This window comes from Thunnus maccoyii, chromosome 15 (assembly GCF_910596095.1).
Source record: "Thunnus maccoyii chromosome 15, fThuMac1.1, whole genome shotgun sequence".
NCBI lineage: Eukaryota > Metazoa > Chordata > Actinopteri > Scombriformes > Scombridae > Thunnus > Thunnus maccoyii.
In genome coordinates, this window is record NC_056547.1 from 9,055,949 (window position 1) to 9,071,024 (window position 15,076).

A 15,076-nucleotide genomic window follows, 5' to 3' on the forward strand; every position below is an offset into this window, starting at 1 on the left:
ATTATATGCCACTGTGGGTAAGAGTGTCAGCTGAAACCATTGGTGGGGAAATGTTGAAATGAAGACCACTGTTTTCACTTACATAAGAAGAGCACTCGAGGTGAGGAGTACCCACATCGCGAGTAAAATGCTCAGTATGGGGAGGCACAACATGTGATTTGGAGGAGGATCCCTGTCAGGGTTAAGAGCCTGCAAAAGCCCTGTATATTTGTGTAAGGAAATGGGTTGCTGCCTAGCAATGCTGTTTATTTAGGCAGCAGGAAGGAGTGTGATGAAGTGAGGTAGCCAGATTGCAAGGTTAGGTGGCTCCTTTCAAAATGCAATTACTAACAGATTATGGATTATCATCTTTAAATCATTATCAGAAACATAGTCTTGAGAAATAGAAATACTCTATAATGTCATCTGAATGCTTTCAGTTTCAGTTTTCCAAAAACTTCACGAACCATGCAATTGTAGAAACATTTACCACTCGTATCGGCATCGTCATCGATCATTTCAAAGTATAAAATGATCTAAATGGCAATCGTGCAATCAAGAAAGCCTATTCCCTTCTTGTTTTATAAATGATCTGAATCCTGCGTTTTATAAAGCAGCTGCAGCGGACAGTTATGATTCATTGATGCAATTAAATCACTGTGATACCACTTCATGTAAATCCACCGCTCCCCCTCCCGAGCAGTTTGAAATTGGCAATGCAGGCACCCCTCCCTAGTTCATATTATCACCCACAAGAGGAATGCCGAGACTCCGGCTGCTCAAGGCACCAAAGAGGAGTGAGAAAGGGGTGAGGGCGACTGGGGCTCCCTCTCTGTTCTATCACGAGCCCTCCCAGCTCTAAAAAGATGATCACACACGCACACAAACACACACATACGCCATCCTGGATTTCAGATTTGTCGAGAGACGGATAGCCTGGTTTGACCGACAGTTCGTCCTGTCACGCTTTTTGCTTCACATGATATTTGTTCATTACGCTTTGTTCCGAAACCTAAATTCGATGACAAGGATGAAAGCCGAGAATCCGCAAGGCAATAAGAAAAGACACATGACTCCAAAATAATGATGATCAGATCTACAAAAATGCACTTCAAAACAGCTAGTTTGATGTGTCTTTTAAGCAATGGGAAGCTCATGAAAGCTAACTTCAGACAAAGAAAAAAGAAGACCTCACAGACTTGAATAGGGGGTATTTCCACTCCACCAAAGTGCAGTATGAAACCCTGAGCATTAACTGCGGTGAGGACTGCACACAGCACTTCAGAGGGGCATACTTCAGTCTGTGCTGGCGTAAGGGCGGGTGTGGTTGAGGCAGGCAGCAGCAGCGATGGCACTGAAAAAGAACAGAAAACAGCCGACGTAGCTGTGCTGGATGTTGGAGGTGGAGAAAAAGGAACCACACAGAACAGGCCCTTCCAGAATAAACTCTGTAAAGTCTGGGCAGGGTTTGAGTCAGAGGAGCGACGGGACAAGCCAGAGAGACTTCGTCAGCCAGCGTCCACAGCAGAGGTTGCAGCGCTGTGTGTACCATGTAATCAGGAAGTCACAGAGATGGGGCTGCCTTGTCTGAGGCTCCCTTCAACATCTCCATCAGAGGCTGCCAGAAACGTGTGTGGTTTAGTCGCTGCCGCCTCCGCAGGACGCAGCGCACGATGATGTCAGTCGTACACACGGGAACTTTCCTAAACAAAGGGAAGTCTGTGTGGTTGGGGTGGTAGCTGGCGGAAAAGTAGGGGGAGGTTTGGGTTTAGGTTTAAAGAGAACACTCTCTATTTCAGCTGGGGTGAACTCAGACCCCTGTCATTAAATCATTAGCACCTTCTCATGGACAAATACACGCGCCCAGCACGGATGTGTGGCTGAAGTTGCCACACGTTGGATGGTTCATGTTTTGGTTTCCAAATTTCTTATTCCACGGAGTATTTCAATTTCCTTATTCCACTGCTGTCTGATCAACAAAAAGCACACGAGGAGAACTTCAATCCAAATACTATTAAATTTAACCTTTTCTACATGATACCTTGTCATGGTGGGAAAGAAAGTATAGTTGTGTCCCAATTTCATGTGTGTACTATCTATCAATCATCCTAGTAAACTGTTTTTGCGGTTGGTGCACAAAAATCAATGTAATTAATTTGTAATGATGCCATAAACGCACTGACGAGCGTCAATCAAACTGCACAACCACTGCCAATAAAACTTCACAAAGAGACACATTTAATCATTTCTAAGATGTTCCTGGAGCTGTCACACCACTATTCAAAAATGAATTTTAATAGCAACACCTCAATTTGGTGTGACAATAGTGTCCATCATCGCCACATTAAAAAAAATCTTGCAGATTAACCATCGTGCTGACTTTTGTGAACACAACACATTGGCCAGGTCTATATTCTCAGCCATTTTTATCATCACAGATATACTATATTGGTGTACAGCAGTGGTTCCTAACTTGTGGGGTGCCCATTCATAAATTTACAGGACAGCACTTTCATTTCGTAGTGCTATTTCCCGCTTCCTTGTGAGTGGTGCGTTCCACCTCAGACCACACCCAACAGTGATGTCCTGGTGTACTGACACACCCTGGAGTACACTTCATCACCGCAGCAAGATGATAGGGTGTGATAACTGGAGGTCAACAAAAATAAAATTTTCAGCTACTATTAAGTTGCTTCTTAACTACAGAAATAACAAATGTATGTTACATAGTTTGTCCACCGGAGGGCACTGACACGATTATTTGTCAACTGCAAAACGTCCTGCTCACTACGAATATTGGTCACAATTCTTAAACAACCAAATTAAAGGTTTTCTTATAAAAAATATTTCTTTATGTTGTGTGTGTAAAAAAAAAGGTGAATGTATTGTTATCGCATGTATCTAAAGCACGAGTCATTTCTTTTTCTGACCACTTGGAGGCAGAACTCCAAAAAAAGCTGAATATGTTTGACTTACTACCAGCGACCGCTCTAACATTACATTATATGCATTTGACATATTGTTGATATGAAAATATTGATTTGAGCTTTAACTCTCAACTATAACAAATATAACAGGAACTGGCCTCAGATATCCAGCATCAGTCAGGCTCTAGAGAGGATACTTACTTCCTTTGACCCTTTTTGAGTTGAACTCACTACATACTCAAAGCCTGCTTAGAGTTAGTATGTAATGTTAAACAGGAAAACAGCTTATTTTTGGCCTTAAAATGGCTGCTTAACAATGTTAGCATTTCCAATTCAAACCAACAAGACATGAGGAACGAGCTGCTTCTTAGCTGCTTTGAGAAAAACTGCACACTCTAAAAACCCTGTTATTAAAACCAAAAGGCAAACACAGAAAAACTTTGCCCCATATGTGACGAACATCTGGTAAACTTGTAGGCCCATTGTAATGTATTAATAAGATGTCAAAAGGTATTAATTAAACTGACAGCCCGGCTTACCACTCACTTTGCCCAACTCATTGCTGCAGACCCTTTATTTATTCAGAGACTGAGGTCAGATGTGTGCAGTAATGGTTGGGGGACCAGATGGGTTTATAACCAAAACATATCTGCAGTGGTCCACATTTTTTTTCTTTAGACTCGACCACCAGAGCTACTGTGGTTAAAGCTCATGACTAAGCTCTTACTGGCCATGCTACATCACTTTGTAACTGTCTGTGCTGCACTCGACAACGCAATGGAAAAGTCTGAGTCACCCTTGTCTGGACAGGAACTGACTGAGTGGACTGGTCTGTCTAATAGCATACCTATGGTATTCCATTCAGAAATGTGACATCTTTAAATAACATAACAGCCAGGTCATGAAACATATGTCGCCACAATCTGTTTTAACACATGAAGTTGAAAACCAGGAGGGGGAAAGTGTGGAGGCGAGAAGTGACGAGGTAAGGAGAATAAATAAGCCTAATGGTTGCACCGTGTGTTGGTCTAATCATCACCGGAAACCGAAGTGTCTAGCTCAGTGGTTCCCAACATTATATACACAAGGGAGACACCATATAAAAATGAGGGGTTGCAAGATGATGAATAAGAAAATTGTGTTCTCTTTTTTTCACTTTTTTATGATCTTTTCTTGAGTAATACTGGAATATTTTACTTCTAAAAATATCTATATGACACAATCAAAGAGGGAAAAACCCGTCTTTGGTTTAAGTGCTCACAGCTTTTAGAAATATGCAACCTGTTATACGGGGTCTTAACTAGACACTGCTTTCTTTTTTTTTTTCTAAAAAAGGCATCACAAGCCAAAAAAAGTTAAAAACTGCTGATCTAGCAGACCTGAACGACTGGGTGTCCTCCTGCCAGGGCTTTCACTGCTCCTCTGCTGCCCTCTGTCTCATAGTGGGCCCGGTGGTGGGATTTGGGCTGCACGTCGATCTGCAGGCTGTAGGGCCCCGAGCTGGACGGCAGCTGCCAGTCGAGGGCTGGCAAGGATGGGCTGTCAGGGCGAAAACACGTCCAACATGTCAACTTAACAAAGAGGGAGGAGGGCTTATTTTAGATGCACTTATCAAGGTAGAATGTGCAGAATGTGAACACTGTGATATGCCAAGCCTCGTGATAAACCTGTTGTGAAATTACAAATATGCATAAACTTACTTCTTGTTAGTAAATATTCACAGTGTGTTCATGTAAATAAAGTGAATATGTTGAGAAATTCTGACATAACTCCTCAGTTGCCAAAAATACTGAAACAATTTTAAATTTATATGCAGTTTTACACTTTAATAAGTCTTGAGCACACAAAAAGCTGTTCCCCTCAGGGCCTTTCTTTCAGGTTTTAACAGATATGCTCAGGGCTTAAATCTAACTCAAACTGTCACTCCTTCTTTACCTGACATATTGCTTTGGCTTGGACCAGGAGTATGGATGCTGTGGCACGTCCAGAAACCCGCCACAGTAGCCCTCCTTCTTTAAGGGCAGGCGGTTGGAGTGGTGCTCATCTTGACAGAGCTCCCCAGGGCTCAGCTCTTCGCCTCCAGGCTCTAACTTCAGGCTGACTGTGGGGTTATGCTCCATGCTGGTTTTCCGGGCCTTCATAGGGATTCCCTCCCCGAGGTCAGCCACTCCATCTGTGGTCAAGGCGTTGATGGCTGCCAGGATGGCCGAGTTGGTGTATTGGTTGGTGTTTGGAAGCCAGCTCTCCTCCGTGACGCTGAGGCGAGGGGAAGCCTGTGGGGACAGCCCGGGAGAATGGTTGGGTGAGTACGGATAGTGCTTGTGCAGCGCCCCGCTGCCGTTGAAGCTGTACTTCCTCTTTGCACCGCACGGGGAGTTGGGCCTGGAACCTCGCTGACCTATCCAGGTGTCGTCTGTCACGCTTGTGCGAGGGGAGGTGGAGGGGGAGTGGCGTGGGGAGCCACCAGGGCCGCAGCCATCACCTGGCAGGGCGAGTGTGGAGCCCTTGGGGGAGACTGAGGGAGACTGCCAGGGGGAGTTCTGGGGAGAGTTGTCATAGTTGTATGAGTAGCTTGATTCATAGGAGGACGCTTCGGAGTGGCAGCTGCGAGATGAGATGCTGCTGGCTGGACTCAGGCAGCTGGGGTCACGATATCCATCTGCACTGGGGAGGGTCAGCGTCACGATGGAATTGACTCGCTTGGCAACAGGAAGGTTGTTCTCCTCCACCTCATCCTCAGGAAACTGACCGTAGGCTGTGATCTCAATACGAGGACTCTCCAAGGTTGGGGCTCCGTTTGGGCGGACGCTTGAAGATGAATAGTAGCCGGCCGCTCTCATGTCATCCTGGGCGTCATAACTGTGAGGCTCGGAGACAGAGACAGATATAGTGGGGCTGGACTGGAGGCTGTGGTACTGCGAGGGAAGACAAGGGTTGCCCAGCGGCAGGGAGAGACTGACATTTGGCGTGTAGCCATATGCATCTGGAAGGCAAACAGATTGAGTTTGTTACCATGATAATCAAACACACATTCACTGGCTCCCTTACTGAGACAGTTGCCAAGTTGAGTCTCATGAGAGCTGCTGCAGAAGTGTTGCCTATAATGGCAAAAGAACAGCTTGCCTACTGAATTTGGCCCTGGCTATTTCCTGATGCAGAAGGTATGAAAGTTAAAGCTTAATGCCTCGTCTAAGGGAGATCCCCAATCATACACTGAACGCAGTTAAGCCAGTGACACAAAACCTTTCTGAACGGTTCAATTTGTTCAAAGGAAATTAGGTGGGCGACACGAATAAAGGGGCCAAAAATAACTCCAGTCTAAATATAACCAAAGTCAAGACCAGGTGGTTTTTTTCCACTTCACATTGCCAGATGTATGCCACTTAATGCGTATGCTGCAGACCATAAAGTGTAACATTATAAAAACACACACTGACGCTTTTGTTGGCCAGTTTCGTGTTCCAACGGCCATCGAAAATAAACACAGGAGGGACATGACTCGTTTATTCGCATGCTGTAAAGGTGCATGCTGTACCCAACCAGAGGCAAGCTCATGGTTTTGTGCCAAAACTCCCGCTGGGTCGTATGAAACTCTGCCTGTCTGTGGCGAAGGCTGAGGTCACAACCAGGGGCTGAGGAGGGGGAACATGGGAACGGGACTTGTGGTTATATGGTGCATGAGGCTCGGCGAATGTGACCACAGTGGAGCACATTGATACGGAGGGAGACGGCAGCCAGATGCAGTCAGACAGCTCGCAGTCACCACAGCTCCTGTCTGCTGTAAATTTAAGAGAATTAGGGGCCCCGCCATAAAGTCTATGACATCAGTGCTGCACCATATGACTCCTTGTAATAAAAGAAAATTATGCTTACATTTAATGCAGCTTGCGGTGTGTGACACAGTAGCACTGAAATGTTTGTCCTCTATAATTAGACTGATGTGAATTAGCTGGAGGTTGCAATCCTAACAGGTAGCCTCAGGGACTTTGCCATCAGATGACTCTGCTCAATACTGGCCTCTAAATCATGCTCTATGTTACCCACAATGCCATGTCAGTCATTAGCACAGCTTCAATTCTGACTATTTTGGGAACACTTTTAGTCATGAGAGCAGCAGAGCCACGCCCACCTTGCCCAAACCAGCAGGGAGGGGCGCACATCGACTGTCCATACTCCTGCTTTAATAATGTTAGAATCTGCATGGATTCTGGCAGAATACAGACATTCAACTGACAGGAAGATGCAGTTAAGACCATAATTCAGTGTAACACCACTGTCCAATGTATCGCATCCGGGTGTGAAGTGTCAAACACTGATGAGAAGTTGAATAAATGCCATATTAACAGCTTTACTGTGCAGTGATACTAAGTTTACGGTAGTAAATATAAACTCAAACTCACCCTCTTCAGCAGATTTCATTTTCTTCTTTGCGCAGAGAGCAACGTCTGAGATCAAACTCTGAGTTCAGTTGCAGATGGGAGCGATTCCTTATCCATATAGCGGAGTTTATATATTCCCCAGCTGTTGCTCAGGATCCTCTCTCGCTGTATAACCGCACACAAACAGCGAGAATGAGAAATAACAATGTCAAAAAAAGGCTTAGTGGAGAAAAAGCTGTTTCTTTTTCAAAAAGAAAAAATAGCCTCGCATCCAAAATGAAAGAATCTAATTGAGATGCGTCAAAAATATCAAAACGTTGAATAGATCATCACTTGAGTTGCATAAGTTTGCCCTCAGAAAAAGCTATTTTCGTCGCTGTGTTGAGATATCTGACTCTGTGTCGGGGGATCCTGGCTCTTCTGGGTCGCTGTGACGCACTGCTCCGGCGCACAGAGGACTTCTGCGCTTTTAAACTCGGGGATCACCTCGGCGCGGCGTACCGCCCCTCCAAACTCTGACGCAGCTGTACGTCCGACCATCAAATGGGGATCCAATGGAGATCCTTTCTCTCACTGGGGTTTCCAGGATCAAATGAGGCCAATTAACGAAGCTGGCAGTGAAGCCTAAAGGCTCCGAGATGAGTAAAATAAGCCTCGCCGTGGGAGGGTCAAATACAAACCTCCATTGATTGGAAAAACATCCTATACCTCGCCTACAAGAGCTAGTACAGTAGAACCTGAGCCAGGGTGAACATCCTTCTGAATATAAACAGTGGAATAACTTGGTTTAAAATGACACAGCACAGCATAAAACACCATGATTTGTTGGGTGACAGATGTTAAAAGAAACCTTGTAAGGCAAACTATGTCCCCATGATCCATGACTGACTTAATGAGCACAAACAGCATTAATCTGCAGTTTCCACCCACATTGTCTGCAGTATCTGCTCCCCTTGGCATCACATACAAAGGAGTTATCAATGTGCTGCTGCAAGACACTGCACATGGAATCTCCTAAATCAAGATTTATGTGCAGACTAATCCTCACGAGCATTTTACATAAAACTGCTGTCATTTTCACCCTAAAACAGTCATTTATCAAGTGGTTACAGCAGATGGATGTTCAGTTTAAGGCTGCTGGGTTTTTCAGAGTGCAGCTGGAGCAGCAGCAAATAGGAGGACAGGTGACCTGAGCCAAGCATGCCAGAACATACGTATAGCTTAAGTGCTGCTTCATAGGACATAAAACATGAAACTTCCTTTAGATCTTGCACATAGGCGTCTCATGGGGTTTTGAAGTTGTTGCAAAGGCAAATAATTGCTTTTCCACTTCCTACTGACAGACTGCACGTCTGCGGGGCACAAAACACATAATTATCCATACTTGCATAGAAGTACTATATAAAAATCAAGTCCTATACCCAGTCATTTGACACGCTGAACTGAGAATCTTCATAGAGTTTTCCATAAGCCGCTCTCTGCGGTTGGTGTATACTTATTCGGCTTCTCTCCTCAGCGCATTCAGTCCCATGCAGGCAGGGTTGTTGCTATCTTTGGCAGGTCTGGACCTTTCAGCAGCTGGCAGCAGGCCCGTGGTTTCTGTGATGACAATAGTCACATGGTGGCTCTCTAAGAGTCTGTCTATCCTTGGAGGTGGGAAGCTACTTTACAGCACTACAGCACCTTATCAGCTGGCCCTGTTTGGTGTGATCCTTAGAGGTGGTGGAGTGCCAAGCCGTTGTCACTTCCAGTTAGGGGGTTTTAAAGGTGCAGTGTGTAGAATTTAGTGGCATCTAGCAGAACTGACTTGGCAGAAATGGAATATAATATGCATAATGTTTTAATTAGTGTATAATCACCTGAAAATAAGAATTATTGTGTTTTTGTTACCTTAGAATGAGCCCTTTACATTTACATAGGGAGCGGGTCTCCTTCCAAGGAGGCCACCATGTTGCACTGCCATGTTTCTACAGTAGCCCAGAACGGACAAACCAAACACTGACTCTAGAGAGAGGTTTGGCAGCCACTGTATGTTCTCCTACATGCTTGGAAAGGGAGGGTGAGAGAAAGGATATTCGGTTATTTAACCTCACCGCTAGATGCCACTAAATCCTACACACTGCACCTGTGTCTCTCTGTAATGTTTCTGCAAGACAGTTTTCATCTTTTTAGGTCATTTTAGATTTGTTTTGTAGATTCTAATGAATGTATCAGGATAATTACTTCAGCTGAATTGGAGTAGAGCTCAATATTTCCACACTCTGCTCTTGCATCTACTATATTCATGTGACCAATACAACTAACTTTCAGTCCCTGCAAACCTTCATTAGAGCATGAGGTTTCTGTTATAGCCAATGAAGAAACAACATTCACTCATGGCAAAAATCTTAAAAAGGGCAATTCAATATACTCTAAAAGAATCTGCATAATGCTAATGCATAGCTTGATTAAATCAACTGTCTAATCTTGTTTTACAATTTTAAGCATTTCACTTTTAGATCTCCTATTAGCCTCTCACTGGAGAATACTGTAGAAAGCAGCAAGTAATGGCAAACCTGCAAAAGATCAAGAATATGTGATGCAGGCACATTTCTTTTACAAAATGCAAAAAATGCAAAGTGTGCTGCATCTAATTTGCAGTCTTTTGATAGAGTACATGTTTTCTACCCCTTACTAGATCTGCATTAAGGTGCAAATTACTTCCAGCAACCTGAGTGCCTAAGTGCATGATTGCCCTAAAAGTAACTCTTTGTCTTCCCCCTTTGTGAGATTTCAGTGATAGGCGGTAGAGAAACTGTTTTTGAAATCCGCTCTTAATCCACATTTGTCTCCATTGTGCAACAACATGGCACGCATGTCCCAAATCCAAAGCAATATTCCCTCCTCACCCATTGGGATCTCATTTTGGCAGAGCTCTCTCGCCAGCAGAGTATCTGAGGGAGTGACGGCACTTGTGAAATCCTAGCTGTCTGTTTCATCATGGGGACGTGGCGCGGTGGCTCCCCAGTCATTTAAAGAACCCCAGTCATTTCTTTGACCTCATGGAAAGCTGTCATGGGGGTAGGGGTCTAATTGGGGCAAAAGGTGGAAGAAGGGGGGGGGGACTGCCACTCCATAGCTATGTGTAACTGTAACATGCACTGCAGTAAACACTTCCACCCATCTGCAGTTAATAAATAGCTCTGCTGCTGATTGACTCGTGGGGTCTTCTACGTCACGGCGGTGCTGGGGCTCGTAGTTTTTCCAGCCAGGCCTGTTGCTGGTTAGCGGACACCTTGGTAACAGGCCGCCACAGACCAGATGGATCCAGAGCCCCAACTGAGAGAAGAGCAGAGTAGATAATGAGAAACAACACCAACATCCTGGTCTGATAATATAGACTAAATAGAGAGAAAATAAGCCCCTCTTTGATATCAACAAAGCTGTGTTTCACCGCTGTGAGTCACACAAAAGGTGCTGATGTAATTTAATACCAGAGCTGGTTTTACATTTTTTTAGTGTACGTCAGATCTCAAGTCTTGAAAAACAAGTCTCATGTTCTTCGGGGTGAGTTCAAGTCCAAGTCTGTCAGGTCTAAGAATGTTGACCATTGAAACGACACAACATTTGACATCTTCCTTTCAAAGCTGTATGTTTACATAACTACAGACTACTGAGACTTGAGACTAAATCCTTTCAATCCAAATGTCTAATAATAATATATTCAAAGTGTGTGTCTATTCAAGTCCTGCTTGACACTGTCAAAACTTGACACTTAAATGTCTCAAGTCATTATGTTGTCAAAACTCACAGAAGTCAAGTCCTTATTTTATGATTTAAAGCTGCACTAATTCATATTTTCATATTAACAATAAACTAATGAGTATATGTAATGTAAAAGGGCTCACTTGTAGTAATGAACCCACAGAGAAATATCACCCAACATAGCAGTTCCCTTTAGCCTTATGAAGCATTTAAGCATCTTTTAGCTTACTGTTTTGGTTCTCTGGCTCGTAATGTTACTGTTTTGCTTCACTCTCCTCATTGTTTTAGGCCACAACAAGCAGCTGTTTACACTGTTGAACACATTAAACACTACCTGCCCAGCACCAAAAAGCAGACTGACAAAGTTAGCGGCTAGCTCATGAAGAATTTAGCTGCTTAACAGATATTTCCCTCAGGAGTTGGTGGAGACCAAAAGATGAGTGAATATTGGACTTAGATTCATCAGGTACACACAAACACGACTCCAAATGAATGATCAACGCTGCTCCATGTTTGCTGTATATGTAAATAAGCAACTGTTTGCTAACAAGTTCATCATATCAACTTATAATATGTGAGCGTCGTGTTTACAGGTTGTTTCCACTGCCCCTAAGTATTATATAAGTATAAGTGTTTCATTATACTTTTAGGTTCAAAGTTTCAAGTTTGTTGGTGTGCTCTGTTGCACCTGTAACCACACCCAACAGTGATGTCACAGTGTACTGACACACCCCCTCGGGTACACTTCTACATCACTGAAGCAAAGTTAAACCACTGGAAGTCATCAAAAACAAGATTTTCAACTACTGTTGAGTTGCTCTTTAATACAAAGACTGACTTTCGCATATTGAGGGTTTAAGGCAGTGATACACAGGGCAACTGTTGGGCAACTCGGATGGACAGCAAAGACATAACTCAGAGATTTCACTTTACTCCCACAGGATTTTTTCTTTACTAGGAGACAAGTGAACAGACCCTGTCGCACACTTTCGTTGCTTGTCCACATTACCCAAGTGCATCTATAAAACAAAAAGATTTAAGACGCATCACATGTAAACATATGTTTTTGCAATCACAGGATTTTCAGATTATAACTGTAGCAGGTTGTAGATTCCCTAAAGTCAAACTGTGTTTATAGTGAGACCTTCACACTGTGCCAATGTGTGTCCTTCACTGTGAGCTAACGGAGCAGCTCAGAGAGGACAACACACATTCAAAGCAACAGACTACACGCAGCATCCTTTATGGTGCAATCTTTTTGGCTAATGAGTGAAACAGTCAATTATTTTTGACCTGTTATCTCACTGTGATCATTGCTGCCAGGAGCATTGCCCAACTGCATTTCCCAAAGTTTTGCCTGGTGTTTGATAATTTTAAGAGTCTGGGAGGGGTAAAGGATCACGAGTTGGGGGTTGGTTTCGCTGTGACAAGCCCACACATTTTTGTTGTCTGCCATCCCGTATGTGACTACTGCGAAAATTTTCAAATACACTGCCCGGTATGACGTGGTTTGGCCACAGTGAAGTGGAAAAGACCTCGACTCGCTTTCCTTTCCTCAGTTCTAGCCCTCAAATCCAGTGCCTGGCTTTATTTGTGTCTGAACACAAACAAAATGGAACACTGGACAGCGTTGTAAGTTATTCATAAACTAAGAAACAACCAGCCCAAAATACCGGCTTTCCCACTGCTGACTCACCTGTTTGTTTTGGAAAAAAGAATGGGAAGGAAACTGAAAAATTATTACTGTACTTCTTTGTGTTTCTGGCTAGCACACCCCTCGCATCATACGTGGACTCATAACTGTGATTTTATGAAGTGTTTCTTGATGTAGAATAATAAAACATTAAAAATAGTCTCTGTGAGCACAAGTTAAGTTCAAACTATGACCAGAAAACTGGTTTAAAGGGATATTAAGTTACTTATGACCAAAACTTAAAAAGATCTTTGGCACAGTTTACAGTGGACTGAAAGACACGAGAGATTAAGGGAAGGCAAGTGGTGTAGTGAAGATATAGCGTATCACTATGCAAAAATACTGCATGAATAATCCTTCTTTTGTCACTGCTTGAGATTGAAAGGTTGAGTATATTACTGTATTGATCAATCCTGAATCAGTTTGAACTAATAGGCAGTAAATATCATTCTTTTTGCACCTTTAAAATTGGCTGTAATTTTGTTTTTAGGGTTGGTAGGTTGAGTGTTTTGTTGTTATTCAGCCTGTCAGAGCAGTGGTGACCCCCCCCCCCCCCCCACCTCACCACCATCCCCGTTCTTACAGTCAGACTTCCTGTCTCCCATGAATGTTCTCCTTTTTTCTCGGCTGCTGTGACGGAATCCCCTGCTCTGTTTCCTGTTTTGAAGGCGCGTTGCTTGGTTACAGCCGAGGGAGGAGTTTTCAGAGCTGAGGGAGCGTTTGGAGAGAGCCGGGAGGTTCATTTTCTCTCCCTAACGGTCCCAGAGCCGGCATGAAATTCAGGCACAACACTGAGCAACAGCTCCCCGTGGCACACAGCAGTTTACTGTCTCTCTGCTGCTGGTCATGGTTGCAGAGGCTCCGTATGCCCAAGTCGTTTACATAAATCAAGAATGGAGCTAGTGTAACTGCAGGGAAGTGTGGTTACCATAGACCAGTTTGTTGCTGTGGTACACACTGAGAGGTAGGCCTGTAAAGAAGTCTGTTGGCACATTTTGGAAGTTTGTGCCTACGTGATTTCAGTCATTATATGCAGTTACAACCTCAGTATATGTTCAGCCTTTTGAATATATTTCCTATTTTCTGGTGACAAACAATGACTGAAGGAAGCCAAAGGCTATAAAGGAAAGACAAAAGAGCGCAAAAACAAAAACAAAAAAGTGCACAAACAGAATATGTTTAGGTCGAGACATATTATAATCAGAGAAAGCCTATTATAATCAGAAAAAATGATTCACTGCGGGTCCACAAACAATCATCCAGTGGGAGGAAGGGAACCAGAGCGATGTCATAATTAGTACAAAGTTCAGAAGGAATGATATTGAGAAGTACATTATGAACAAGAAAAGGCTCAGTTGTAAGTGCAGCACTGAGCTATATTAAAATGTTAACTGTTTGCATGAGAGATGTTGTATGTGAGTTAAAGTTGAGACACTGAACAGGTTTATAGTGTCTGTTAAAGTGTAAGAGACAAAATCAGTTGAAGTGTACTTAATGAAAGCAGTTTAGTTAAAGCCCTGTAGGCAGTTTAAATGTCAGTTTTCACTTAAAATAGTTGAAGAGTATGAGATAAAAGCAGCTGAAGTGTCCACTTGATGAGTAAGCACCGAAAGCAGTTGAAGAGATGAAGCACTTGAAATGTAAATTAAACAGAAAATAATAAATATTATTGAAATTTTAGTTGATGTTGAAGTGAGAGATAGTTGAAGTGTCAGTTGGTATATAAGCAGCTTTACAGCAGTCGGAGTATTTTAACAGTCAGTTGAAAAGTAAAAATTAGTTTCAGTGTTAGTTGATGAGTAAGACATTAAAGCTTTATTGACTGAGAGCAATGTTGTCTTTTTCTGGAATTGCTACAAAAACACACAGTTACCACACAATCACATCTGGAAGCTGCCCAGTAAAGCCCAAGTAGTAATTACTACCATGGCTTGAGGCTGAAGGCAATGCGGAAGTACCTTAAAGTGCAACGCCACCGACAGCCGATTGATGCTGGCACCAACTGACTCCCATTCAAAAAGCGTCAACTTCTCTGTAGAAATATTAACTCAAATTTTTTTTAACGACTCATTATGGCCTCAATTGCTACATTAAGACCCTCTAATAAGTGTGCTGTGGGTCATTTTGGAAATTATTTAACAATAAGATTTGAAGACTTACAGGCTTTGATGTTAGCAGAATTTAGCTAACGTAGCTAACGTTAGCCCTGAGGTGCAGCACTCGGTGTTCCCAGTAAGCTAGCATTAGCTTCAGTCCAAGGTAGCGGGGCGTGTGCAGGGCGCCTGACATCTGCATTTTGGAAAGACATAAAGAAGTTTATCTTTGATAAAACTGGCATTCTGCAACAGTTGTGG

General features: G+C 43.3%; 1 protein-coding gene across 2 annotated transcripts in view; it reads right to left on the reverse strand.

Moving 5' to 3' along the window:
* The window catches only part of nfatc1 (nuclear factor of activated T cells 1), a 48,096-nt gene extending 39,018 nt beyond the window's left edge, over positions 1–9,078 (reverse strand). For both annotated transcript variants that reach the window (XM_042435792.1, XM_042435791.1), the window contains exons 1-3: positions 7,307–9,078; positions 4,842–5,889; positions 4,286–4,445 (exon numbers count right to left, since the gene is read on the reverse strand). In XM_042435792.1, coding sequence (XP_042291726.1) covers positions 4,286–4,445; positions 4,842–5,889; positions 7,307–7,325 — 1,227 coding nt within the window. In that variant the 5' untranslated portion in view covers positions 7,326–9,078. The remainder of the gene's footprint in view (positions 1–4,285; positions 4,446–4,841; positions 5,890–7,306) is intronic.
* Between the last annotated feature and the right edge of the window lie 5,998 nt (positions 9,079–15,076).